Source organism: Protopterus annectens, chromosome 1.part1 (assembly GCF_019279795.1).
Source record: "Protopterus annectens isolate FY-2018-M chromosome 1.part1, PAN1.0, whole genome shotgun sequence".
NCBI classification, from domain to species: Eukaryota; Metazoa; Chordata; order Ceratodontiformes; family Protopteridae; genus Protopterus; species Protopterus annectens.
In genome coordinates this window covers 1,121,143,435-1,121,170,144 of record NC_056726.1, presented here as the reverse complement: position 1 = coordinate 1,121,170,144, position 26,710 = coordinate 1,121,143,435, and the positions used below count along the sequence as shown (strand labels likewise).

At 37.4% G+C, this 26,710-nt stretch overlaps 1 protein-coding gene across 1 annotated transcript in view; it reads left to right on the top strand.

Annotated features, from left to right (window-relative positions):
* The first annotated feature begins 12,702 nt into the window (after nucleotides 1-12,702).
* The window catches only part of LOC122815630 (deleted in malignant brain tumors 1 protein-like), a 201,549-nt gene continuing 187,541 nt past the window's right edge, over nucleotides 12,703-26,710 (top strand). Inside the window, exon 1 of the mRNA XM_044088295.1 lies at nucleotides 12,703-13,087. Coding sequence (XP_043944230.1) covers nucleotides 12,703-13,087 — 385 coding nt within the window. The remainder of the gene's footprint in view (nucleotides 13,088-26,710) is intronic.

The following is a 26,710-nucleotide window of genomic DNA, read 5'->3' as shown; positions in this document are numbered from 1 at the left end:
GCACATTTTATTTATTTACTTACTTACTGCACTGATTTATGTGTTGATGACAAGGTTACCCCTCTTGGATAGTGGCTTCTTTTCAGGGGAGACAATTAGAACATGCTCCTTTAAGATCATAGGTGTTGTTAGCAGATCAGGTATTTCTAGAGCTTCCAAAGCAGTCTCCAATTGAAATTTGCACTAAATTTATCTGATACTACATTTGTCTACCTTTAAGGTAAGAATAGGTGAACCAACAGTTCAAAAGATAGATGCTAGAAAACTGGATATAATGGTCCATGCAAAGAAGATAAAAGCAGCATTGATTATTGAAATCGGTACACCCAGTGACTACAGTGTCTTGCATACAGAGAGACACAAAGTCATAAAATATCAGGATGTGCAGGCAGAAATTAGAGCAATGTGGAAGAAAGATACCCAGACAGTTCCAATAGTAGTAGGAGCAATGACTCTTATAAAAAAAAAAAATCTACAATCGGATTTAAATATCTTACCAATACATGTAACTCTGTATGAACTGCAGAAGGAGTCATTACTTCAGCACATTGTGAGTGCTGCGAAGAGCACTTCTGGCTGACATCAAAGTTTGAAGCAATAGTAATTTCATGACCTTTAATCATACTCTGACTTAGAAATGGAATCTATTCCTGTCATAGTATTAGAAACCCAAAACATTTACAGAAATAAAAAAAAATAAGAGTAGGTGATATATTTTGGATTAATTTAGAGCACTGTTGAGTATTGTTTATTAGATTCCCACGATAGCTAAAGGAGGATTTATTATCATCCATGGCTTCTGCTGCCAGATTTAATTAATATTTTATTTATTTAACATTTGCTTACTGGGAAAGTCTGACTTGGAGTGAGCCAATTTTCAGCAGATGCCCAGGGAGAAATGCTCCACACAACTTTGTAACGTGGGAGGAAACCAGAGTACCCAGATGAAGCCCACCCAAACACAGGGAGGACATGCAGACTCTGCTCAAAAGCCACCCCAGCCAAGAATTGTACCAGAGAACCTCTTGCTGTGAAGCAACTAAGCAAACCACTCCACCACTGCACTGTCTGCTGTTAGCTTTGGTCTTCCTAATGGCAGCTTTCTGTACTTTGATAATCCCTTTTATGGAGTCTTTAAAATTGTTGGATTGTTGGATTTATATTTATATTTATTGCAGGATTTTAGGAGTTGTTTTCTTCTGGTATAATGCCCGTTCAGGTTAGAGGATAACCGCATGGATTTGCTTTTGAGTTTGCCAGTACATCGGGTTCTCATAGAGACTGACAGGTTTAAGCATTTTCCAAGAAGGAGTTCATAGGTTTGTATGTTCATTCTAGGTTTATAACAGATTAATGACTACCAGGGTCTTTACAAACCTAGACATGCAGCACAACCTAATATTTGTCCCTGAGTTCCTTGGACACCTCTATCATGGGGTATGTTAGTGAAGAGATAGTTAAGGCTAATGTGTGTTTGTGGGGGGGTCTGTATTTTAGTTGGAAATTATTTACTTACTGCCAACTTCAATCCATAAGTGACATAGTTGGCTAGGTCAGGGGTGAATTTGCGATTTCACATCCCATGATACGTTCACAGGTTCATAGGAGGTTACTAGGCTAGTGATACTAGAACCTTTACAAGCCTAGTCATGTTAACCCCAAGTATCCCCATTTGTTCTTTTTGGGTAGTTCACAGAACAAATTTATGAACAGAGTGGGTCTATGATCAACATTGGCTACCCCTGTCCATGAGGGACATGGGTATGACCCTAAGGGTGAATTTGCAGTCTCCCATCCAGTTATCCAGGCTGCATTTGAATAGACTCAGTGAGCAGCTCTGTTTTACGTGAAAAGGAAGTCTATTCCAGAGAAGTGGCAGTCTCTGGGAGACATATCTGTCTTTCCAGCATGTCCTGTTAATGTCACAGGATAGGCAGAGATCCCTAGATGAGTGGCTCCTATGTCATTTGACTTGTGGATGTGCAGCACTTCCACTAGGGCATGGTTGGAGTTTTCCCTATATGTCAGGCACAATGGGGTCAGGGATGAACACTGCTTCCTGTAGATGAGGAGCTTATTCCATAGCGCAGGGATCCTTTGACATATATATTGATCTCCTTACATCTACTGCTGCAGTATTCATTACAAATGGGATTCCCTGCAGTGAAGCCCACCATCCAGTCAGTTTACCAAAGTCTTCCGTTGCTTTAAAGTACGCTGAAAGTCACCTATGCATTCCTTGCATAGGGTAGGGCATACAGGTGATGTTCAGGCCTACCATAGTCAGAACTTCTTTGCCGTCAGTATGAGTGCTGTTTTAACCATCAGTCTGTTACCTCCATCTGTTTTTTATTTTTATGATTTTTCTGTTTGTTGTCATTCCTGTGATTACTCCTGTTTGCTGGAGTCCTCACAGTTACAGATAAGTACCCAGTTGGGTTTTTGGTTACTTTTTCTGTTTGTTTTGTGATGTTTGGGGTTTCTGTCAACCAGGAAAGGTAAATACCAGTGTGCAAGACTAATTCCCCATAAAGACCACCATGATAAGTGTATTTTTTGCCTAGGTGCTGCTCATGACCATAGGTCTTGTTCAATTTGTCAGGTGTTTGTCCCTAAAACTGTTCATGGTAGGCTTTCTTCCCTTTCATTGTATCTTGAGAACCAGCATCTTAAGTTTCCTGCCAATGACTCTATGGATAGAACTTCCTGCCCCGAGGGTCAGCCATCAAGGAAGAAGAAGGTGCATAAGGTAAGACCAGAATCTTCCTTTGTCCAACCCCTGTCAGGAGTTTCTGACAAGGTTATTATGAACTCAGAGGCTCACCCGGTTGTTTTGTCAGATTCCTCTACTGCATCTGGGTTGGAGGTCAGTGAGGATATGGCAGGCAGCATGTCTGACGAGGCTTTGCAGGCGTCCATTTCAGGCGTTCATGGGGAACCATAGTTGACTGTGTCTGAGGGGTCTAGAGGGGTTCCGCAGTTTCTCTTTAGGGAAGAGATTCCTACTACAGTCCTGAGCCTGGGCCTTCTCAGGTTTCTAGGATGGGTGTCCACTTAAAAAAGAAACAGAAAACTAATCATGCTACTTCTGCTCCTAGGGATCCACAAATTCAGCGGCAGGCCTTTACTGTCATTAAGGCCTCCTCAAGGGGTTTCATTTCCTGCTCCTCCTTGGTCTTCTTCTTCCCCTAAATGGCCCAGAGTATTGACTTCTTCAGAGGAAGAGGTGGATTCTGATGTTGAATCCCTTGCTTATTCTATCCAGATTCCTTATCCTTTAGACTAAGGGTCGAAGGAGGAGGACTATCATACTGTAGATAATCCTTCTGAGGAAGTTTCCTTTGGGGACACAATCTCTAGGATGATGGAATTTTTTAAGTGGGATTGTGCACATGTTTCGGATATCCATAAGAGGTGCTATGAGTTACTGCAGATGGAATCTCCTAAACCAGTATTCATTCCTCTTGTCTTGGCTGCATTATTGGATGTTTTCTTCTAATGCCTCAAAGTGCTGGACTCTCTGCCTCCTGCTCCCTAGAAGTCTGATAGGTTTTATAGGGTGCCTGAGAATTGTTCCTTTTTGTGTAAATATTCTGCTGTTGACCTCTCTGTGGTGTCTGTAGCCTTTGATAAACCATCTCAATTGCTTCCTTCATCCAAGTTACTGCCTTCTGACAAGGACAGTAGAACCACGGATATGCTGGGTAAGAAGGTTTATATTTTGGCTACCCTTGCTTTTAAGGCTATTAATTATCAAAACCATATCTCTAGGTTTGCCTTGAATCTTCTTTTTCAGGCTTGTCAGATTCTTTCTGATCTTCCAGACCATTTTCAGTTCTGTGCTTTGCATTTTGGCCTTTCTACTGCCCCAAGGGTATTCAACAAATGGCCTTGCTGCCTGTGATTGCCTTTTTCAGGCTACAAGGAATCCAAATTCTGTCTTATTTGGATGACCTGCTGATTCAGGCATCTTTTCCAGAGATCCTTTTACAAAATTTTCATTTTACCATTTCTCTTCTTCAGAACCTGGTGTTCAAAATAAACTTCAAAAAGTCTTCCCTGTCTCCTTCTTAGGATCATGTCTTTCTGGGTTGCAGGTTGCAAACTGTGCCAGTGTTGGCATCCCTGCCACCTCCGAAGGCATTAACTCTCATTTCTTTCTTTAAACTCTTCTTCCTCTGGCCTCCAATACAGTCAGGGCGTTTCTGAGAGCTCTGGGGTTCATGGCTTCCAGCATTCCGATGCTCCCTCTGGCGAAACTCAATATGAGGAAGTTCCAGTGGTTTCTGAAGTCAGTATGGCTTCAGCATGCACATCCTCTAGACTTTTCTTTTCCTTTGCTTCCCTGTCTCCAACTTATGTGGTGGGTGCAGCAGTTGCCTCTGAATCCAGGGCTCCCTTTTCAACTGCATCTTTCCTCTCAGGATCTGTTCACAGATGCTTCAGATGTGGGAAGGGGAGCAAAGGTTAGCTCTCTGAGGGTTCAGGGATTGTGGTTGCCTCATCAGCAGATGGAGCACATCAACATCAAAGAGATGAGACCTCTTACACTGGCTCTTCAGGCCTTTCATCCTCTTTTCTCTCTGGGGCTTCTCAAGTATTCACAGACAATACTACATTCATCTGGTATATCAACAAACGGGGGGGGGGGTGCAAGATCTTACCATCTTTGCCAGCTGGCACTTCTGGTATGGGATCTGGTTGTCCAATTTCAAGTGACTCTTCAGGCAGTTTATATTCCTTCACATCAGAACGTTGTGGCAGACAATCTGAGTGAGTCCTTCACTCAGTCCCGTGAATGGATGCTTCACAGGGATGTGTTTCTGGACATTGTTCATCAGTGGGGTACTTCTCAAGTAAATCTCATTGCCTCCCCATTGAACAGGCAACTCCCTCTGTTTTGTGCCAGTCCCAGGTCCTCCAGTTTGGAAGGTGGACGCCCTCTCATTTTCTTGAAGGGGCTGTTTCTTTATGCATTCCCTCCCCTTTCTCTCATTCCGAGAGTGCTGTTCAAAATTCAACAGGATGCTCCCAAAATCTTATTGGTGACTCCCTTTTGGCCGCAACAGCAATGGGTCCCTCTACTTCTGCATCTAGCTGAGGGCAGTCATCACAAGTTACCTCACAGGGTGGATTTCTTCACACAAGAAAAGGGGTCACTCATCATCTCCACCTGACCATGCTTCAGCAGACACTGTGGGTGATAGGGTTTTGATCCGTCATAGACTTTTTTCTGAGGACGTGCTGTAGGTTCTGTAGGAGACGAGGAAACCTATTACTGGGAAGTCCTATTTGTCTAAATGAAAGAGGTTTTATATTTGGTGTCTTTCTTGTGACCTGGACCCAGTTATTGTGGATGTTCCTTTGGTTTTCTCTTATTTGTGAGAGTTGCTCAGTGCTGGTTTGGCCTATTCTTCTGTTAAGGCCCACTTATCAGCTCTTTCTGCTTGTCTGCCTTTAACTCCCCCATTAGCATCTAGATTTGAGGCTAAGCAATTTCTTTAAGACGTCCTTAATATTAGAACTCCCAAGAAGTCTGCTCCTCCTCCCTGGGATCTTAATTTCATTCTGCAAAATTTGACTCAGGCTCCTTTTGAACCTGCTGTTTCAGCTTCCTTGCAACATTGTTCTTGGAAGACAGTTCTTTTGTTAGCTCTTACTTCTGCCATATGGGTATCTGAGTTGCAAGCCCTTATGGCTTGTCAACCTTTTTTGATATTTCATGAAGACAGGGTGTCCTTGTGTACCTTCATGCCCAGGGTGGTTCATGAGTTGTCACTTAATCAGCCTACTAATTTCCCTACTTTTCCCCCTATGCGCAATTTGACAGTGAGATGGTGCTGCATACCTCAGATCTGCATAGACAGCTCAAATTTTATTTGGATGAAACTAATGCTATCAGAAAATCTGACCAGTTATTTGTTTCCTTTCATCCTAGGTCTTTAGGTTTGGCTGTTTCCAAGCAAACTGTTTTCAAGCAAACTATTTCCACTTGGATTTCAAAAGCTATTTCCTTTTGTTATACTTTTCATGGCAAGACCCTTCATTATTCTGTAAAGGCTCATTCTACTAGAGTGGTGGTTTCTTTTAGTGCTTTTTTTCCAAGGATTAGATGCTAATGGTATTCTTGAAGCTGCTCCTTGGACTTCTATGCAAACCTTTAACAAACATTACCAGTTGGATGGTATCTCCATAGCTAGGGTTGGTTTTGCCGATGCCATTCTTCATGGCTTCTTAGAGGGTTGTACTGCTGCTTCCTCCTCCCAAGTTTCTTCTTGAGCTTTTGCACTCTGCCATTAGTAAGGAATATTGCAGCGGTGAATGTAAGGACATAGTACAGTTGTATAAAATCTTACTATAACAGTAGACGTCCTTGCTTTCACTGCTGCAGTATTCACTTCCTCCCTCCACCCCCTTACTTTTTTCCTTCCTGGATGTGCAGGTTCTCCTTGGTTTTCCTTGGACTGCTCTTCCTCCTGGGGCAATCAGTTCTGAGGATGGTACGCCCGAACATCACCTTTATGCCCTACCTTAGGCAAGGAGTGTGTAGGTGATGTTCAGCGTACCTTAAAGCAATGGTATATTTTGTTAAACTGACTAGACGGTGAGCTTCATGGCAGGGAATCCCATTTGTAATGAATGCTGCAGCGGTGATGACAAGGACATCTATTGTTATGGTAAGATTTTACTCAACTGTACTGTCTCTCCAGTATGCTCAATTTACATTGAAGGACCTGCCTTCAGTCTAGTTTTTTTTTTGGTGCTGTTTGTTTTGCAGGTGTGTAAGTGATCTAGAAGAGATGGATCTGAGAAAGCCATATATACCGGTCACAGATCACATCTCATTAATCTTACATTGTCTGTAAATTTTATCATAGAGTTTGAGAAAAAATGTTTTCTTGAGGTCCAGGAATAGAGCTGGGGTCTTTGAAGGAGAAAGTTGCTAGTTTGTTGTCAGATTTGACCTGTGATGGGGATGCTGTTAGAGTCATACAGGAGGTGGTTATGTTTGTGAGAATAATGTCTGGAATGTTACAACCACTAGCGGGCTCATTAACCACTTGTTCTAAGGAATTATTATTTAAGAAAGAAGGAATTTTTCATTATGGATATTTTAAATAACACAGTCAGGAATTTTTTTCAGGTGATAAAAGTGTAATCCCATAGCAGACAAAAGAATGATGGTTTATTTAGTTAAGGGAAAGTTTGAATTCAAAGAGTTCAGTTTAAGGGTCTCTGGAAAACTGACTAGCATTGATATGGTCCCTAACAAATATGGAATTCCCCCACATACCCCCTCAGGGTTAAATGCATGGTAGTTTTCAAGGGAGAACTGTATTTACTCTTAAACATGTTGATACTTTAACATTATGTACAATTGTCCAGGGGCCAGGTTTTGTCTAAAATAGCACTATGGGGTGTTTAAAGTTTGGCCAACAGGCAGAAGTCATGGAATAAAAAGCAATCCATTCATTATGAAGCAAGTATACTTGACAGCAATCTCATATAATTCTGACACATACTGGATCAGCCCCCCTTCAGAATGGCACCAACTACACAGCCAGTTATCTTATCTTTATGTGTTCATTCTAGGTACAAGTAGGATTCTACTCATCACCGGCATCTTACTTACATTGGAGAAATGTATAGTGAGATCCAACATGTCTCTTTGCATGTCTCTCATTATAGAACATATCAAATGTCATTCAAACCTGCATGGACTACCACAACGTGATAATCATACTTGCCCAGAGAAAAGGATTGAAAGGGCACTGTAATGTCGCAAATTCTGTCACTAGAGAAACAAAAGACTGAATCTGTCTTTGTCCAGCTCCTTGAACATGGAGGTCATGTTCCTAATTATGTATACACTGATCACAGTGTGTTTCCACTTGTATCAATGAGTACAATGGTGACTTCTGGCTGTGTGTCTGTGGAAGTTTTGTATAGTATGTATGTCTGCTGAGGCTTTGTCTTCTTGGTTCTAGGTAGAGTTGCCACCTATCTGGTATTTTTCTTGATAATCTGGAAATGAGAGTGATTGTCTCTCAGTCCAGAAAGCACTGAACAAAGTTTGCCATTCTGTTAAGAAGCACAAATGGAGTGCCAGAGTTTGTAAAAATGCAAACTCAGATTGGCTTTTTTAATGAGAATTATCACTAATGCGATGCAGTCAAGTCCGGTACTAGCTAAACTAAGAAAAAAAGATGCTCTTCCTCTTGCTGATGTAACCATTTATATAATAAAATATGCATGAAAGTGAAGCATGGGTGGCAAAAGGGGCAGAAATTACAGAGGCCACAAATGTTACTAGTGTTGTGACTTGTGGTTCATTTTTTTTATCCATAGAAAAAGGTGGTAAACCTAGTCCTCGGAAGCCTGGGCACAGTTTTTTGAAAACCTCAGTGTAAATTTGTATGGTGTGATTATGGAGAGGTGTGGGTCTTGGTGTGTACTGCTCATAGACCATAGGTTTTGTAAGAGGGTTGCCTTAATGTTATGTAAATAATTATATCACACACCGACTGCATTATGTGTGTTGAGTAACAGCATATAGTCTATGAGCATTAGGCACTTCTTAAACTAAGAATACTAAGTGATATGAGGCTGGCAAAGGGAGGGACAGCAGACAACGTCTACGAATGTAGCTAGGTGTACCCACATTTTGAGAGAATAAGTGCTAACTGTAGACAAAAGGAGGATGGATGAAGTGTGTCTGATTACACTGTTAGCAGCAACTGTAATAAGAAACAGTGACACCTATTTAAGCAAGACGTGACAAGTAAAACTGGTGGAAGGTATGGAAGGAAATGATAAATAAAAGAACAGTAGTTAAGGTAGATGTAGGCAAGAGATGGAAGGAAGAGCGCTGCTATCTACTGCACCAAAACTGTGGCAACACCTTATCAGGCCAAACACTGAAGGAAACAGCACAGCTAAAACATCTACCAAAGAAAGCAGTTTGCATTAACACTCACATGGACCATGTTTAGCTTGCACCCATGCAGTACCACCAACAAGTGCAGTGAGCAGCTGGTAGCAGTAGGGTGCAAATGTGTTTAATATGCAGTAAATCACTGGTACTCAGCACACAAGTTTGCAGCTGGATGTAGCCTCTCAGAAACATTCACAGCTTGCACCACTGCTGAGTGTACTGCAACAATGCATGATAATATTTACACATCCGGTGAGATGGCCTAGTTAATCTAAACAGTGTGCTCACTAGTGACTATTCAGCAATCACTTTGGTGGTGTTGCACTGGGTGCAAGAACCTGCAATGCCACACAAAGCAGAGAGATACAAAAAAATGATAATAATAATAACAACTAACAAGTCTGACTGCATCTTATTTCTAGGCCCGCAGCAGTTAGCATATCTAGAACATATTACTCTCACTCTCACTAGGTGAAAGCAAACAATATTCCAGAATAGCTCCAAACATGACCAATGCATGTACAAATCTGTAAATTTGCCTGAAAGATCAACAAAATGATTTTTCAAAATATCTTAAATAACAAAATTACATAAACAAATACACATCTCTGGTGCTGAAGGGACTGAAGAAGAGTATCAAATCAGATAAAAAAATCAGCTACAGTTTTATCCAATGACTTAGGCTCACAGAGCAGAGCTCTCTAGCCATTGTATCTTGTTTAACGTTTTTACTACTTCTAAAGCTTGAAGTTTTAAAACTTCGAACTTCAAATTGACGAGACCAGAAGATCGCAGGTTTGAAACTTTGAAAACGAAAAAAAAAATTGTTTTACATTTTTGCAGGTGGGCAAACCTACCTAAACATCCCACACCCCCTGCTAAATAAATATATCAACTCCAAAATTGCAATACAGTGAATAAAACAGTAAATATCCCATTCCACATTGTACGGCAATTTCCATTCAAAATTTTGAACTTTCAAAATGATAGTGAACTATTTTGTATTCATTAAATGGCTCTAAATATCATTTATAGATCTAAATTTGGTGCTAATTCTGACACAGAGTTGTTACTTTACTTCTACAGACAAGGCTGGTGAGGGAGAGATGGTGCTAAATTTAGAACACAGAGGTGGGATGTTGAGGAGTCCAGGATATTTGCTGCTCTCCTTGTGAAGTGCTACAGCCGTAGGCTACTGCAGGGTGACTATACTGGGTCTCAGTAGAAGGTTGAGACTTGGAACAGCTTAGTAAAGACTGTCTCCAGTGCAACTGGCATCCCATAAACTAGGGAACAATGTCACCACCACTACAATGACATGAAACAGCACAAGCTGGTCCTCCTTTGCTAATACCCCTCATTTGTGTAAGTACACCAACCCATTACCCGTTAATGATATCAAATGGAGTAGACAGCCAAGACTAGAATATATTATACTTTCATGTCTCTTCTTCTCTTTTGTATTGTATAGCTGCTGTAGACATTGCAGCGAACATTGAGGTAAACCATGAGCTCCACATGTGGCAATAGATGACTGGTGAAGTTTTTAAGAAAAACTATTATATTTAGCCTTCTCAGATGGGTAAGCATTCTTGCAGTCAAATCTTAATGATTTTAGACTGAGCTCTGCCCTGATTATAAGGGTTTTATGAGGGGAGGGGTCTGAATAGCCTGGTGTTTTAATTTGATTTAATTTAATTTAAATACACTTAATTTGAATATGTTATAATGGTGGTGGGTTTTGATTAGTGGAGTTAAAACACAGCCAGGATTACTAGTCAGTATTACTAGCAGTTGTGCCATGTATCATTCAGCACTGCAGAAATGATAACCTCTTTCACAAAGCAACATTGCTATTATTAAAAAAAATGTCTGATGTAAAGGAAAAGTTGACAAGGCACCATATAATATAGTCCACAAGTAATGCTGCATGCCTCAAGTATTATATATGTAACTGTTTCTGCTCACTGTTACTAAGTGAATATCGTGGCCATTAGTTGTCAACTAGATGCCTCTTTGCCTAGATGGAGCTGCACTGTCACTGTCAGTGACTGGCTAAGGCAGCTGCATACCAGGCCAGCACATTATCACTTTGTGGAAAGCAGCAGACAGTAAACATCATGTAAAAAGTAGCAGGGACATACAGCAGGGAACTCCCATACTCATCCAGGCAATGGAAACAGGCATTCAGCAGGCCAAACAGTCGCTGAATGACTCTGTGTTTGGGGCAAGGTAGCCATAATCGTTAAGGTGTTTACCTCACAGACACAAGATATACAGTTTGAGACTCACTTTTGGGCATTGTCTGGTTATTAGCTAGGCATGTAATAATTCTGCAGACTGATTGCCTAATTTTTACCTATATAAATACTGAAATAGATAAGATTCTGAACAATAAACATGCTTCATTCTTACCCACTAGGTAATCATGTGGAAACCTGCCATGCCAACAGAGGCAGCAGAGTGAGATTGTATGCCAAATATGTGATTCATGGGTGCTTCTAGGATTCTGGCCCAACAAATTCATGATGTACCCCCCTGCATCACATACTACCTGACATTTGATGGAAATGTAGCCCTTTCCATTCCAGTAATACTGCCCTGTGTCCAGATGGGGCCTTGTTGACAATTTGGCTGCAGTCTACAACACTAAGTACCTCAGAAAAGCATGCCATCCCACAGAAGGCACACATAGCAATGGCTTGGTTCTGAGTTGACAAAAGAAAATGGATTTACTGATCCACATGTGATCCATAGTATATTAAGAAAATTCTGAAGTACCCTTGAATAAGAAGCCTGTGAGAAACCTATCATGTCCCCAGTTTGTTTCTGGAAGGGCCGCATGACAGGTATAGTGAAGAACATACATACCATGCTATATAAAGGCATAGAATGGCAACACATCACTACTGTCTTTATCTGTGGCCCATACAAACTCAAGAAAGCCCATACTCTGTCCGTGCCATCTCTTAATTGATCGAAAATTGTTTGATTAGCAAAGTTTAGATGGTTCAGCTTTTGCCTGTATTTTCTCACTCAGCAGAGCTGGTTTTGGAGCAGCTAAAGCCAGTGCCTTATAATGAGAAACAGCTAATCTGGTAGCAGACCCCACATGTCTCTGCATATTGAAAAGCAGATGAAAAAGGCACAACTGCACTTTTTATATTTCTTATGTGTATACAAATGTGACTATAAATTACAAAAGAGTGGAAAAGGTTCTAATTTTCTTACAATAGGTATAAAGTTTGTCTAATTTCTCATTTATACCTCATTATGTCTTCATTTGAATATGACTATTTCAGGCTTGTACTTGAAGCCGGGTCTATGTTTAGCCATCAAAAGGAAAAATCACCGAACATCATTACATTGTAAATGCCATTCACTGAAACCTCCTCACAACCTCCCACACCACCCCCCCCCACTAATTATATATACCACCTTCAACATCACACTACAGTGGTGAAAGAGCAAATTTCCTTAGCCCTACTGTAATGCCATCTTACTGAAATGGCTCGAAGAACACCATATATGACAACATATGCCGTTCTATGATTTTTCCATTTGATGGGAGGTCATAGACCTCTTGGAACCATATCTTAGCTAAAGTTACGTGTGGACAGCCCATCTTCCCACTACACTTACAGGCAATTACTATGAATACCACTGTGTAAATACGTTTAACATGTTTTAGCTGGTATTCCATTGTTAGAGAAATTGATGTAAGTCCATGCAATTTGTTCTTTTTTTCTTTTCTGTGATGTGATAGAATGCATGTTATTACAGTGTTAATAAGAAACACATTCATTTTCATGGTAAAAATACATTTTTATGTTGCAGGTGAACTTATTGTCAGACTGGTAAATGGCACTAACAGATGTAATGGAATCCTTGAATTAAACCGATATTCAAACTGGGAACGTGCTTGCAGCAATAATTGGGATTTAGCCCTTGCAAATACAGTTTGTAAAGAGCTGTACTGCGGTGAAGCTTCATATATACAAAGGAACATTTCTGACACAGAAAGCCAGGATGGAGTTTGGATGAACAATGTGTACTGTAGTCGGTATGAGACAACTCTGTCGATGTGCTCGAGTGATCCTCTGAGTAATGCTTTCTGCATCTCCTCACAGCAAATACGTATCTTCTGTACAGGTAATAGATATGCAACTGATAAGGGCATTATAACTTTTCTGTAACAATCCAGTAAAATTAATAATAATAACTAAACACTTTTGTCATACACATTTCTGACATTTTACAAATAACAACGGATGCTAGAATATCTCATCTATTAACTGTAATACCTGACCTATCACCGTTTTTATTTGCATACATTCCCTTTTATACTTTTTTTAAAGTATATTCTGGTAGACATGAGAAAACTAAGACTGTTGTACTTCAGCTTTCATGCTGTTTTGTCTCTTAAAGTACACTACATCCCTTGTACTTATTTACATTTAACAATGTAAAGTACATTTCAATGTATTCTGTAATTAGAAAAAAATAAAAAAAAATAGTGCTCATTTATTCACTGGGAAAGACCGACTTGGAACAAAGACAATTTGCAGCAGAGACCCAGGGAGAAACGCTCCAGATGAATGTCTTTGTAATGTGGTAGGAAACCAGAGCACCTGGAAGAAACCCATACAAACACAGGGAAGACATGCACTCTCCACACAGAAGGTACCCCAGCTGAGAATCGAACTGGAGAATCTCTTGATATAAGGTGACAATGCTACTGCTGCACCACTGCACCACTGCACCACGCATGCTCAAATGAGATTTTTTCAAAGTCAACTTTTTCAGTTGATGTCACTCAAAATTACAGCTGTGGAATATGGTCATTTTTATACTGTGGCACAAAACATTTCCAAATTAAATGATCAAAACAAAAATAAGTCAATATTTAAATGAATAATAAAATGATACCACACATAACTTGCATTATTTCAGCTGCATTGTTCCTAAAATATATATGTTTGCCAGGCAGATTACATTAAGAAGCGCACACGCTCACACACACACACACACACACACACACACACACACACACACACATATATATATATATATATATATATATATATATATATATATATATATATACTACTTTTGCTATTTTGGAAGGAACATAGACACTAGGCTGTTTTCTGTGTTTTGGTCAGTCTTTTATTCATTTAAATCACATTTTCAGTGCTTTCATTCATTGTAAAGTTTTCAGTCGAACTTCATCAGAAAATGACATAAGATAAACCTAGGCTTATTATTTAACAGGTGTGGTGACCGGGGAATGGGTTAAGGAGTTACCTAATCCATGAACCTAGGCCAGTGATGGCGAACCTATGACATGTGTCAGAGGTGACACACACCACAACATTTTGGGCGAAACACCAGTGATCACCAACACTCGAGTTACCAAAGACACTGCTTTTGCATTCATTGCTCATGTGAAGTGCACTGAATTATTTTGTGCCAGGGGCTTTTGACACGCCAAACCCAAAAGGTTCACCATCATTGACCTAGGCATATTGTTTAACTGGTGTGGTAAGAAGGGGATGGGTTAAGGAATTACCTAATTCAAACCAGCCAAAATTCTGCTGCAAACAGAGCATGTCCCTCAAAGCCATTTTCAAATGAGAAAAGAAGCTGCAGGCACACACCCTCAATGCACCCCTAGGCATGCACCAATGCAGGAAATGCCACTGGTTCAACTTCATCATTCAAACCCCCAAGGTATGTCTCACCACCACACAGTAGGTTATTCACATAAAAGACCATTTAAACTGTGAGACCTCCAATGTGGTTTACATTGCAGTATGCTCTCAATGTGAAGCATACAACATTGGAAAAACCAGAAGACTACTTAGGATCTGGATAAAAGAACATGTGGGAATCTGGATAAAAGAACATGTGGGACCCATCAGTAACTGATACCCTTACAACGCACTAGCCAGGCATAGTAGGACCTGTTCCCAGTTCTCCGGATTCCAATTTGCAGCAATTGAAAAAGTCACAGATCCCCTATCGATTGCTGACCCCCTTTAGAATACACACAACTTACTGTCAGTTAAAGAGCTAAAATGGTAGATACAATTGCAAGCAGACACACCCCCAGGACTAAATGAAAACCTGAGAATTTTCAGTGTCCTTAAATGGATTAGGTAAGTCCTTAACCCATCCCCCGCTCGACACACAAGTTAAATAATAACCTTAGGTTCATTTTCTGTTACTTTCTGATGAAGTTCGACTGAAAACTTTTCAATGAATGAAAGCGCTCAAAATGTGATTTAAATAAATAAACGACTGACCAACAACACTGAGACTAGCCTAGTGTCTGTGTTCCTTCTGAAATAGCAAAAATTTCTTACGTTTTATATATATATATATATATATATATATATATATATATATATCAGCAAATGGCATGAATTTACTGAGCTTAAATATTAAAAAATAGCAAAGTGAGATGCAAAGTGCTGTTATTATTTTTTGGAATATATTTCTTGTGATGCATTAAAGTATTTAGCAACCAAATAAAATTAAGTTTTCTTAAGACAAAATACTCATACTTTATTGTTTTTCTCTGCATGTATGTTTAGGCTGAATGGGACAGGGATCCAAGAAGGCAGAGGACACTGTTATTGCAGTCTCAAGAAATGCCCAAAATTATTCACAATAATATTTGTTTTTTTTTTTTTTTTTTTTTTTGTAATAATATACTGGCAATTGTGATAATGTTAAAGTAATATTTATCTACTTATTGACTGACATTTGGTGACCGGAGAAGTCCGACTGGGTCAGAAACCCATTTTCAGAGAAGGCCAAGGTAGAAAAGTTCAAAGAACAATACAAACATATAAGATATAACAATTCTAGCTCAGTATATTATATAGGATACTGGTAAAATACAAAAATTTGTAGTATTTACAATTAAGCAGGTCCCTATCACTTTGTTGAACAAATTATTTATAGAATACCTCTTTGTTGAACTTTATTTATCGAAACTTAATCCATCAAAAACTCATTTTAGCAAATTGTTTCCATGGAGAAAAACTAGTTGGCCATCATCGGGAGTTTGTCCTTTTCACCATTGTAGTGTGATCTCTGACTTGGTATATTTAGTTGAGGGGGGTGGGATTTAAATTGTGTGGTTTTTGTGATGGTCGCTAAGTTGTTGGACAAATTTTTTTTTCCCTGGGAAAAAATTTGCTAAAATTAATATTTGATGGATTAAGTTTCAATAAACAAAGTTCGGCGAAGAGGTATTCAATAAATAGTTAATTTGACAAAGTGCTATAGACCCCAATTAAACCTAAGCATACATATATCTTTAGAAATAATAAAAATTGTCATGAGCATAGATAACATTTGCAACAGATATTAATGTTCAGTCTAAAATTCTCAATTTGAGATGAGCGTTACTAGCAGAGTGATTTAGTTGTTACACAAGACAGTATTTTGAGTGTATAAATGTAGAAGTTAAAGAATGACGCCAGTACGATGCAGGACAAGAGAATATAATAGTACAGAGACAGTAGTATAAGCAAGGGTTTTTTGAAGGAGGGGAAATGATGTTGAGGTAAAAGAGGATAGAAGTGAGATGTAAGGAGGATATTGTAGTGAGGGAGTTATAGAGCTTAATGTGAAATATTCTGATGGGTTATAAGTGAAAATTGAAGTGAAATAATTGCCAGAAGAAGCAGGTATAGAAGAAAAGAATAAGATACAAAGTGGTGTTATAAGTATTTCAGAAGAAATGGAAAGAAGGAATTAGAGAGAAATATGAAGTGCAAGAAATTCCAGGTGCTGGGATTGGAAGATAGATGATGGTGAAGGTAAAGTATAGGCTGTAAGGAGGGAAACGGCCAACCCCCCCCCCCAAAAAAAACCCCATAAAAACCAAGGACTAGATATTCATCACAGAATAATAATTGCTACAAGAATTATGCTATAGGAATCATATACCACATATCACTATAATCCTGAAAGTTTGCTCACCAAAAAAATGGGATACAGAGTATAAACATACAGTTGCTATAGGGTGATTTTAACTACTCAAATATTAAATGGGCAAGCTATTCTACATCAATAATGACCAAATATTAACTGACTATATTATCCAAAATGATCTAGAATGAAAATGTTATCAATATTTTAGATATCATGCAGACAAAACTAGGATCTTTCTGTGCTCCACTCATGCTTATAATCTCTGTAATTGTCATTTAACATTATACTATAAAGTTATACTGAAGGAAAAGGGGCGGATGAACTGGGTCAATCTAGAAAGCTCATTGGGCAGCTTACTGAGTTAGTGGACCTGCTGACACCCTTATCTCAATCACTGGTTGGACTATGCAACAACGTACGCGTTCACAATGCGGAAGTCCAGGAAGCGTTGAAAGGACTAGGCATTCATCGTGAACAGACGAGAAGTCTTAATGGATCGAAAGATCAAAATAAAGATGATGAGGGCTCTTTTAACACCACAAACACGCCAGGAATTCTTTGTGAGGGTGTATACAACAAAGAGAGGAGTAGCAACCCAAGAGGAACTGTTGCAGTAGGTCAAAAAAACATCTTTTCCAACAGGATGGTTCCAGGTACTGTTTGCAACGACAATGAGATTCTTGCACAGTCTAAAGACATTAAAGACTGGTTATTGCAAAAATATTCCTTCAAACAAAATGTGCCTAATGGGCAACCAACAGTGACTGATTCCTATAGAGTCAAATTGGATAATTTGTATAAATTAATGTTAAAATACCGAACTTTAGAAATAGAAAATGAGTATTTAAATGAGTGTGTTTGTAGGGGGATAGTCCCAAAGGGACTGAGGGTTTTTAAATTTCTGAACAATGTGCTTGAGGGGTCTGTTTTTTATAAAGAGCTAATAGAACTTTTCAACAACTGTGGGTTGGATATGTTATGGCTCATGATTCAAGAAAATCACAGGGTACAAGATGCCCTACAAAAAGAAATAACTGAGTTGGATAAATGTATTAAGGAAGACCTGATTTTCACTATAAGGGAAGAGAAGGATAAATATTTTAAGATTAGGGGTGAGATTGATGAAAGGTGTGGGGAAACTATTCAAAGAAAATTTAAAAAGTTGGAAAGAGATACGGAAGAATATAAAAATGGGACAGTATACCCCAAACCTCGGGCCCCTGGTTATTTAAAACACCTTTACGGAAGTAAAATGTTTAATGATAAACAGGGACATTCAGAGGATGTTAACCATTATCAGGAAGAAGAATGTAGTTTTGAAGAATTTCCCCCCTCAGGAGATCAGAAAGACTAATGAATAAACCTGGTTATCAGGAAAGAAAATTTTCTTGGAGAGGGGGGAGAAGGGGAAGGGGGAAATGTTAAAGAGGGTGGACATACCACCACAACCCCCACCCAGAGGTGTCACACATGGTAATGGCATCACAGTTAACGGTGTTAAACATATTTTTAATGATTTTAGTATTTATAATTTTAGTGATATTATAATTGAAAAAGAACATTTTAGCCTGCTTGAAAAAGGTTTTAAATATATACCCTATAAAAAGGGTGCACTTACACAGTCGATATTAGATTTAAAATTGTTTTTTAGAAAGATTAATTTAAATTTATTGCTAACACCTGAGTTGGATACTTTGGATAGACAACTTAAAAGAATAGCTATATTTAATCCACCATTACATCCACAACTGAGTAATTTAGAAAAAACTATGGAAAAAGAATTAAGATACAGATACAATAAGTTTGGATTTCAGCCTAATTTAACCAATAATGAAATGAATATTTTACAAAACCTGAGGGACAACCACAAGATTAGAATAATGAAACCTGATAAAGGGGGAGGAATAGTTATCATGGACAACATATTATATGAAGGGAAGATGAATGAAATTTTATTTAATGAGGAAGGGTACACCAATGTATCTATTAACGAAATTAATATTGATAATAATAAAATTGATATTTGTTTAAAAGATATGTTTTTTGAAGGGTTATTTGATAAAAAAAATTTGATTTTTTAAAAACTGATAAACCTAGGATCCCTTCTATTTTCGGAATTCCCAAGATTCACAAAAATGAGATTGCTCCCCCTTTAAGGCCTATTGTTAAAGCTTGTGGCTCAAAAACACATAGTTTGGCCAAGTTTGTGGACAATAAACTGAAAAATTCCTGGATCAAGAATGAATCTATTTTAAAAGATTCTTGGGACCTTCTTGAAGTTATTAATAATGAGGTTTTATGTGATAATATATTGTTTGTGATCATTGATATTGTGGACCTATCCCCCATATAGAACCAATGGAAATGTTTGAGGAGGCTGTATTTCAAGAAGACAATATAGGACACAACAATAAAATTTTGTGTGTATCATTAATGGACTTGGTTCTCAAACATAACTTCCTAAACTTTTGTGGTGAATTCTATAAGCAAACCAGGGTTGTTGCTATGGGCGCTGCTTGTGCCCCCACTTATGCCAATCTTGTATTGGCTAAGTGGGAAGAGGCATTTGTTCTTGGTTCCAGATTTTCTTCTTGTTGGAGACTTTATCGAAGATTTTTGGATGACATAGTCATTCTATGGTCTGGGAGTATTGAGCAGTTAGAAGAATTTAAAGCTTACTTGGGGGAAACAACCCATTTTTTAAAATTTACCTTTCACGTTTCAACAAAAAAATTACAATTTTTGGATGTGGAAATTTATAAAAGAAATGACAGATTTGAATCAAAAATATACAGGAAATCTACTTTCTGTAATTCATTTTTACATTTTAAAAGTGCACATACCTACTATTGTAAAAAGAATATTGTGAAGGGACAGTATGTCCGAGATAGTCGTATGACTACACTAGATGCTGATTTTAAAGAAGAATGTAATTTATTAAATAAAATGTTTTTGGAAAGAGGTTACCCCCAGGACTTTATCAATAAAATATATGAAGAAGTTATGAAAGGGAGAGTAAATAAATTTAAACCCATCCTAGGTAATAGAAACTCAAATAAAAATATCGGTGGTTTAAAAGTAATAGACACAAATAAACCCACCCCTAAAGACATAGACTATGGTCATGCTGTTGTCCTTGAATACAATGCTTTTAACAAAATTGTTACTAAACAAGTTATTGAAAGAGAATGGAATAAATTTATTAGTTTAACTGATCTGGACCAGGAAAAATTAAATAATAATGTTAAAGTAGTTTATAAAAATTCACAATCCTTCAAAAACATGTTGGAATATAAAGGTTCCATAACATCTAATAAAATTAGGAAAGGCACCTTCAAATGTGGACACTGTAGCCATTGTAGTAATTTAATAGATAAAGAAAAAATCTTTTTGGAAAGTAGGCAGAAATGGATCACTAGTATAGATTATTATAATTGTGAAACTAAAGGTGTGGTTTACCTAGGACTATGCTTAGAATGCAATGCTTTTTACGTAGGTAAAACTGAAAGAGTTTTAAAGAGAAGGATATATGAACATAAATATGAGATTTCCATAAAAAAAGAAACTAATGCATTGTATAAACACACCTTAGTTTGCCGTAAAGCTAAATTTCAGTTCATGGTGTTAGAACAGGTTAAGAAGGATGTGAGAGGCGGACCATGGGAAGAAAGGCTGGAGTTCAGGGAGTTATGGTGGCAAATCTCTCTTGACGCAACTAATCCCCCTGGTCTAAATGATTTTATTTCCATTATGCCACTTTTAAAGTTAAGAGCAGGAAAAATATGAATATTTCTTGTGTTTTAGTGTATTTATTATTTTAACCAGCAGATGTCAGGCTAACACTATATAAATGATTTAATGTGTTAACTTATAATACCTAAAATTATTTTTTATAATTTTTTATAACTACTTTTAAGATAATATTTATATATTTATTAAAGCATTTTATGTGAATCTGGTCCTTATTATAATAAATATAACAAACATCAACAGGCTAAATTATAAAAGAAATGTTTTTTAGAACACATGGGCAGGAGGCAATACTAATTTTATAATTAACTTTTTAACTCTAAGACTGCATTGATTGGGTAATTGTTTTTTAAATTGAAAAACTGCAAGGAACCACCACGATGTAGAATCGGAAATTTAATTGATTTAACAAAGAGGACAAGCGCTTTCACGCACCATCCCGGTGCGCTTCATCAGGTTACAATCAAAAGTAAAAACTTCAGCCTTTATATACAAAGTGCTCCACCAATTACTCAATTAAGAGCATCAATTAAAATAATCTATTAAAATATTTAAAAGGGAAATAACATCTCAGATGCCCACGACATTTTAAACAAATATATGCTTCATAAAAACTCTTTTTATGTCGTATTTAAACCATTGACTGAGAATAAAAAATCAATTTAGTCATAAATAAATCTATTAACATTTCTTAAAGAAGAGCTATAATAATTCTAAGTACATAACAATGATGAATACATCTAAGTCTTATGTTGAACACACAATAAAAAACGTACTATGTGTACTATGCTGTAAATTTCAAATTCATATATAATGTAGAAATTAAGCAAGATATAATAGAATCAAATAAATACAAATATATAATATGTAAAACTGATCAATATCTAAAGCAAAATGAATTAACATATCAAATGAAGCCATTATATGTGCAATAAATACAAAAACCTTAGCTGGGTATAAGTGAGATCACAAATTCCCTAATAGGGCCGGTCGAATACTGAGTGTTGAATTTAGGCCTGGTTCTAAATGGGCTCTAAGGTTTAATATCCATCTAAGCTCATATAGTTCAAGAGTGCCTGTTAGGTCCCCTTCTCTTTTATTCTGATGCACTATTTGAATCACTTTATATTTAAATGTATGTTGAGAAAATTGTTGGCAATGCTTAGCCAGCACATTAGTAATATTTCCCTTCCTGATGTCATACACGTGATTATATACTCGATCTTTAAATCTTCGTGAAGTCATGCCCACATAGTATGCTTCACATAAATCACACGTGGCTAAGTATATGACGTTGCTTGTGTCACAAGTGGCATAAAACGTCGGCTTAAAAGCCATATTTAAGCCTGGGACCTCAAATATCTGAGTTGTAGATACATATTTACATATACAACATTTTCTACAAGGGTATGTGCCCTTTTTATATCTCGCTCTAATATCCACTTGCCGGAATTTCATTTTTTCCTTGCATAATAATCTCTTAAGGTTTAAGCTATTGCTAAACCTAAAAATAGGTTTGTCACCCACTATTCGTGACAAACTAGAATCAAGAAGCAAAATCTTCCAATTATTCTTTATGATGTTCGTGATGTGATCCACATCGTTCGTATATTTAAGACCAACTGGAAGTTTCATCTTATTCCTTCCAAAATGGTGGTTGTAACTCCCTTTATTCTTATAGACCGGAGTCTCCAAAGCTGTTAAGGTTAAATCATTCACCATAGTTGAGGGATAACCCCTATCTACAAAACAGCTTTTCTGAAAATCTACTAATCTCAATATATCATCCTGTTTACTGCAAAGCCTTGAGATTCTAAGCATTTGAACTTTTACTACATTTCGAAAAATGTAGCGGGGGTGCATGCTATCAAAATGAAGAATGCCATTTCTCCAGCATGGCTTCCTGTACAGTGATGTGGTGATTCTATTATTACCATCCTTAGTAATGGTGATGTCCAAGAAATTCACACTATAGATCGAACACTCATATGTGAATTTTAAAAAAGATGTGGTAGATTCCATGTATGCTACAAACTCATGTAGCGAATCTTCATCACTATTCCAGAACAAAAGGATGTCATCCACAAAACGCCTATACAAGATGATGTTATTAAATCTTTCATCACTGAAAATGAACCTCTTTTCCCACTGGTGAATGGCCAGATTTGCATATGCATTTGCACAGGGAGTGCCCATGGCCACTCCCCATGTTTGTGCATATATTTGGTCATGAAATAGAAAGATGTTGTTGTTTAGTACAATATCCAACAGGTTACAGACTACCATTTGGTCATTGTTATCCATAGTACCATACTCATGCATGCATTCCCTTATTGCCTCAAGGCCAAAATCATTAGGGATGCTCGTAAATAAGTTTTTGATATCTAGTGTTACCATCAATGTTTCCCTCTGTAGATTTTTACATATTAGATCTTGTCTTAGATCTTGTAACAACCCATAAGAATTTTTCAAAATAGTGGGGATTAGATTTACCAAGGGGCCTAATTTAGACTGTATATACACAGAAGCATTCTCTGTCACCCAGTGCCTGCCAGACACTATAGGGCGGAAAGAGGGTGGATCTATCCCTTTATGCATTTTTGGAAGCCCCTTGATCAAGGGAATCAGTGGAGAGTCTATTAGTTGAAAATCATAGAGGGATTTGTCTATACATCTGCTCATTAACATATCATATACAGTATCGTGCACACCTCTTATTACAGATTCTACTTGCGATTTATCTATCAACCTATAAGCTAAGTCATTGCTTAACATTTTATGCATTAGCTCTACGTACAAGCAGGTGTCCATAGCCACCACCCCTCCACCTTTGTCAGCTGGCTTAAATACAATCCCATCATCATCACAGAGTCTCTCAAGACAACATTTCTGTGTTAGGTTTAAGTTCACATAAACACCTCTATACTTTTTCTCTTTGTAGTATGAGTAAAAATCATGCTCACATGAGCGCATAAAGCATTCTACCAAATTGGGCATAGGTGGCATGAACGAACTTTTTCTTTTACAAGCCTGCGAATCATAAGCTAAGTCATTGTTAACAGAATCTGTAAACAGTACCTTGAGTGATAGCTTCCTTGCAAAAAGGCGAAGTGCTATCAAAGTTTCAGAAAGCTCACTTCCTCTGGAAGGGATAAAAGATAGACCTTTGTTCAGAATGGATTGTTCATCCGAAGTAAATTCTCTTGATGTCAAGTTAAAAAACAAGGTATTCAGTTCCTTGCCTTTCTCCTCAGTTCCGGTGTTTCTCCCGATAATTTCCTCTTGCCTCTGCCTCTGCTTGTCGAGCGCACCTGCGCTCTGCTTTTGTATGGGAGCGGGAAGTTTAAAGGTAGAGCAGATGTGTTAAAGCCCGTAGCTGTGTTGCCATCAGACTTTGGTCTCGCTCCCAGCCCTTCATTAATTTTTAGGCATTGTTGATTACACGGAAGAGAAGCATTTGTTAATGGGAGTTCTCTATTCAGTGTATCGCCTGTAGGCTCCTTATTTGCGGAAAATTCATTCAGTGTATCAGCATGAGTTGTTAACTCTGACATGTTCATTTGAGAAACATTAGTTGAATTAGGTTCAGGTTCAGATTCATTTCCATTGGCCCTCGGCCATACAAAAATACGGCCTATTTGAAAATCCTGACAGTCCCGTCTCAGCTTTTTAAGCTTAATTTGCTCAAGTCTATTGCTATATTGCGTGAGCTGCCTAAGCATGCTGTTAAGTTTAGAGACACAGAGTTCACTCTTATAGTTAGTTGTTAAGCTTTTATGTTCATCCTCCACTTTAGCAATCAACTCCGCTTCTATGGGGGAAAAATACTCTATTAATAACTTGATATACTTAGCTCCAAATTCGATGTTCAGCTGCTGCCATCTTCGCAGTAGTTCCGGGTGGCTGTCCCCATAGCTTGGCATGCACAAAACTCGCATGCCACGTGGAACCACTTTGAAATGCAGGCAAGCCTCCATATGCCTTCTTTGACATATGAGCCAATGGAGTTTATACAGATCATTTTCCAAAGTTCTTAATGACCCATAGAAATCTTGCAGGTTCTCTGTATTTTGTATTACAATATGCGAAGCATTGCTTTTTACATCAAAATTAAGTAGAGGATTATCCTGCTGGTGAAACAAGTTGTTCCAATCATCGGTACCGCCTGTACCTGTTGGATTGTAGTCAAGTTCTATATTGGGAGAGTCCATCGTGTAATGGTCAAATAAGCAAACAAATAGAACAAGTAATAGCAGCAAGCAGAGAATGACCATCCAAAGGTTCCTTCCATAGTGGATGCTGAAAGCGTAGATAAATTGAAAAACTGCAAGGAACCACCATGATGTAGAATCGGAAATTTAATTGATTTAACAAAGAGAACAAGCGCTTTCACGCACCATCCCGGTGCGCTTCATCAGGTTACAATCAAAAGTAAAAACTTCAGCCTTTATATACAAAGTGCTCCACCAATTACTCAATTAAGAGCATCAATTAAAATAATCTATTAAAATATTTAAAAGGGAAATAACATCTCAGATGCCCACGAGCAGTTAGAAGAATTTAAAGCTTACTTGGGGGAAACAACCCATTTTTTAAAATTTACCTTTCACGTTTCAACAGAAAAATTACAATTTTTGGATGTGGAAATTTATAAAAGAAATGACAGATTTGAATCAAAAATATACAGGAAATCTACTTTCTGTAATTCATTTTTACATTTTAAAAGTGCACATACCTACTATTGTAAAAAGAATATTGTGAAGGGACAGTATGTCCGAGGTAGTCGTATGACTACACTAGATGCTGATTTTAAAGAAGAATGTAATTTATTAAATAAAATGTTTTTGGAAAGAGGTTACCCCAGGACTTCATCAATAAAATATATGAAGAAGTTATGAAAGGGAGAGTAAATAAATTTAAACCCATCCTAGGTAATAGAAACTCAAATAAAAATATTGGTGGTTTAAAAGTAATAGACACAAATAAACCCACCCCTAAAGACATAGACTATGGTCATGCTGTAGTCCTTGAATACAATGCTTTTAACAAAATTGTTACTAAACAAGTTATTGAAAGAGAATGGAATAAATTTATTAGTTTAACTGATCTGGACCAGGAAAAATTAAATAATAATGTTAAAGTAGTTTATAAAAATTCACAATCCTTCAAAAACATGTTGGAATATAAAGGTTCCATAACATCTAATAAAATTAGGAAAGGCACCTTCAAATGTGGACACTGTAGCCATTGTAGTAATTTAATAGATAAAGAAAAAATCTTTTTGGAAAGTAGGCAGAAATGGATCACTAGTATAGATTATTATAATTGTGAAACTAAAGGTGTGGTTTACCTAGGACTATGCTTAGAATGCAATGCTTTTTACGTAGGTAAAACTGAAAGAGTTTTAAAGAGAAGGATATATGAACATAAATATGAGATTTCCATAAAAAAGAAACTAATGCATTGTATAAACACACCTTAGTTTGTCATAATGCTAAATTTCAGTTCATGGTGTTAGAACAGGTTAAGAAGGATGTGAGAGGCGGACCATGGGAAGAAAGGCTGGAGTTCAGGGAGTTATGGTGGCAAATCTCTCTTGACGCAACTAATCCCCCTGGTCTAAATGATTTTATTTCCATTATGACAATTTTAAAGTTAAGAGCAGGAAAAATATGAATATTTCTTGTGTTTTACTGTATTTATTATTCTAACCAGCAGATGGCAGGCTAACACTATATAAATGATTTAATGTGTTAACTTATAATACCTAAAATTGATTTTTTATAATTTTTTATAACTACTTTTAAGATAATATTTATATATTTATTAAAGCATTTTATGTGAATCAGGTCTTTATTATAATAAATATAATAATAAACATCAACAGGCTGAATTATAAAAGAAATGTTATTTAGAACACATGGGCAGGAGGCAATACTAATTTTATAATTAACTTTTTAACTCTAAGACTGCATTGATTGGATAATTGTTTTTTAAGTATTGTATATAAAGGTTGATTTATTGGATGGAGGGTATCTGAAGAAGTCAGTTTGCATAAGACGAAAACGCAATTTT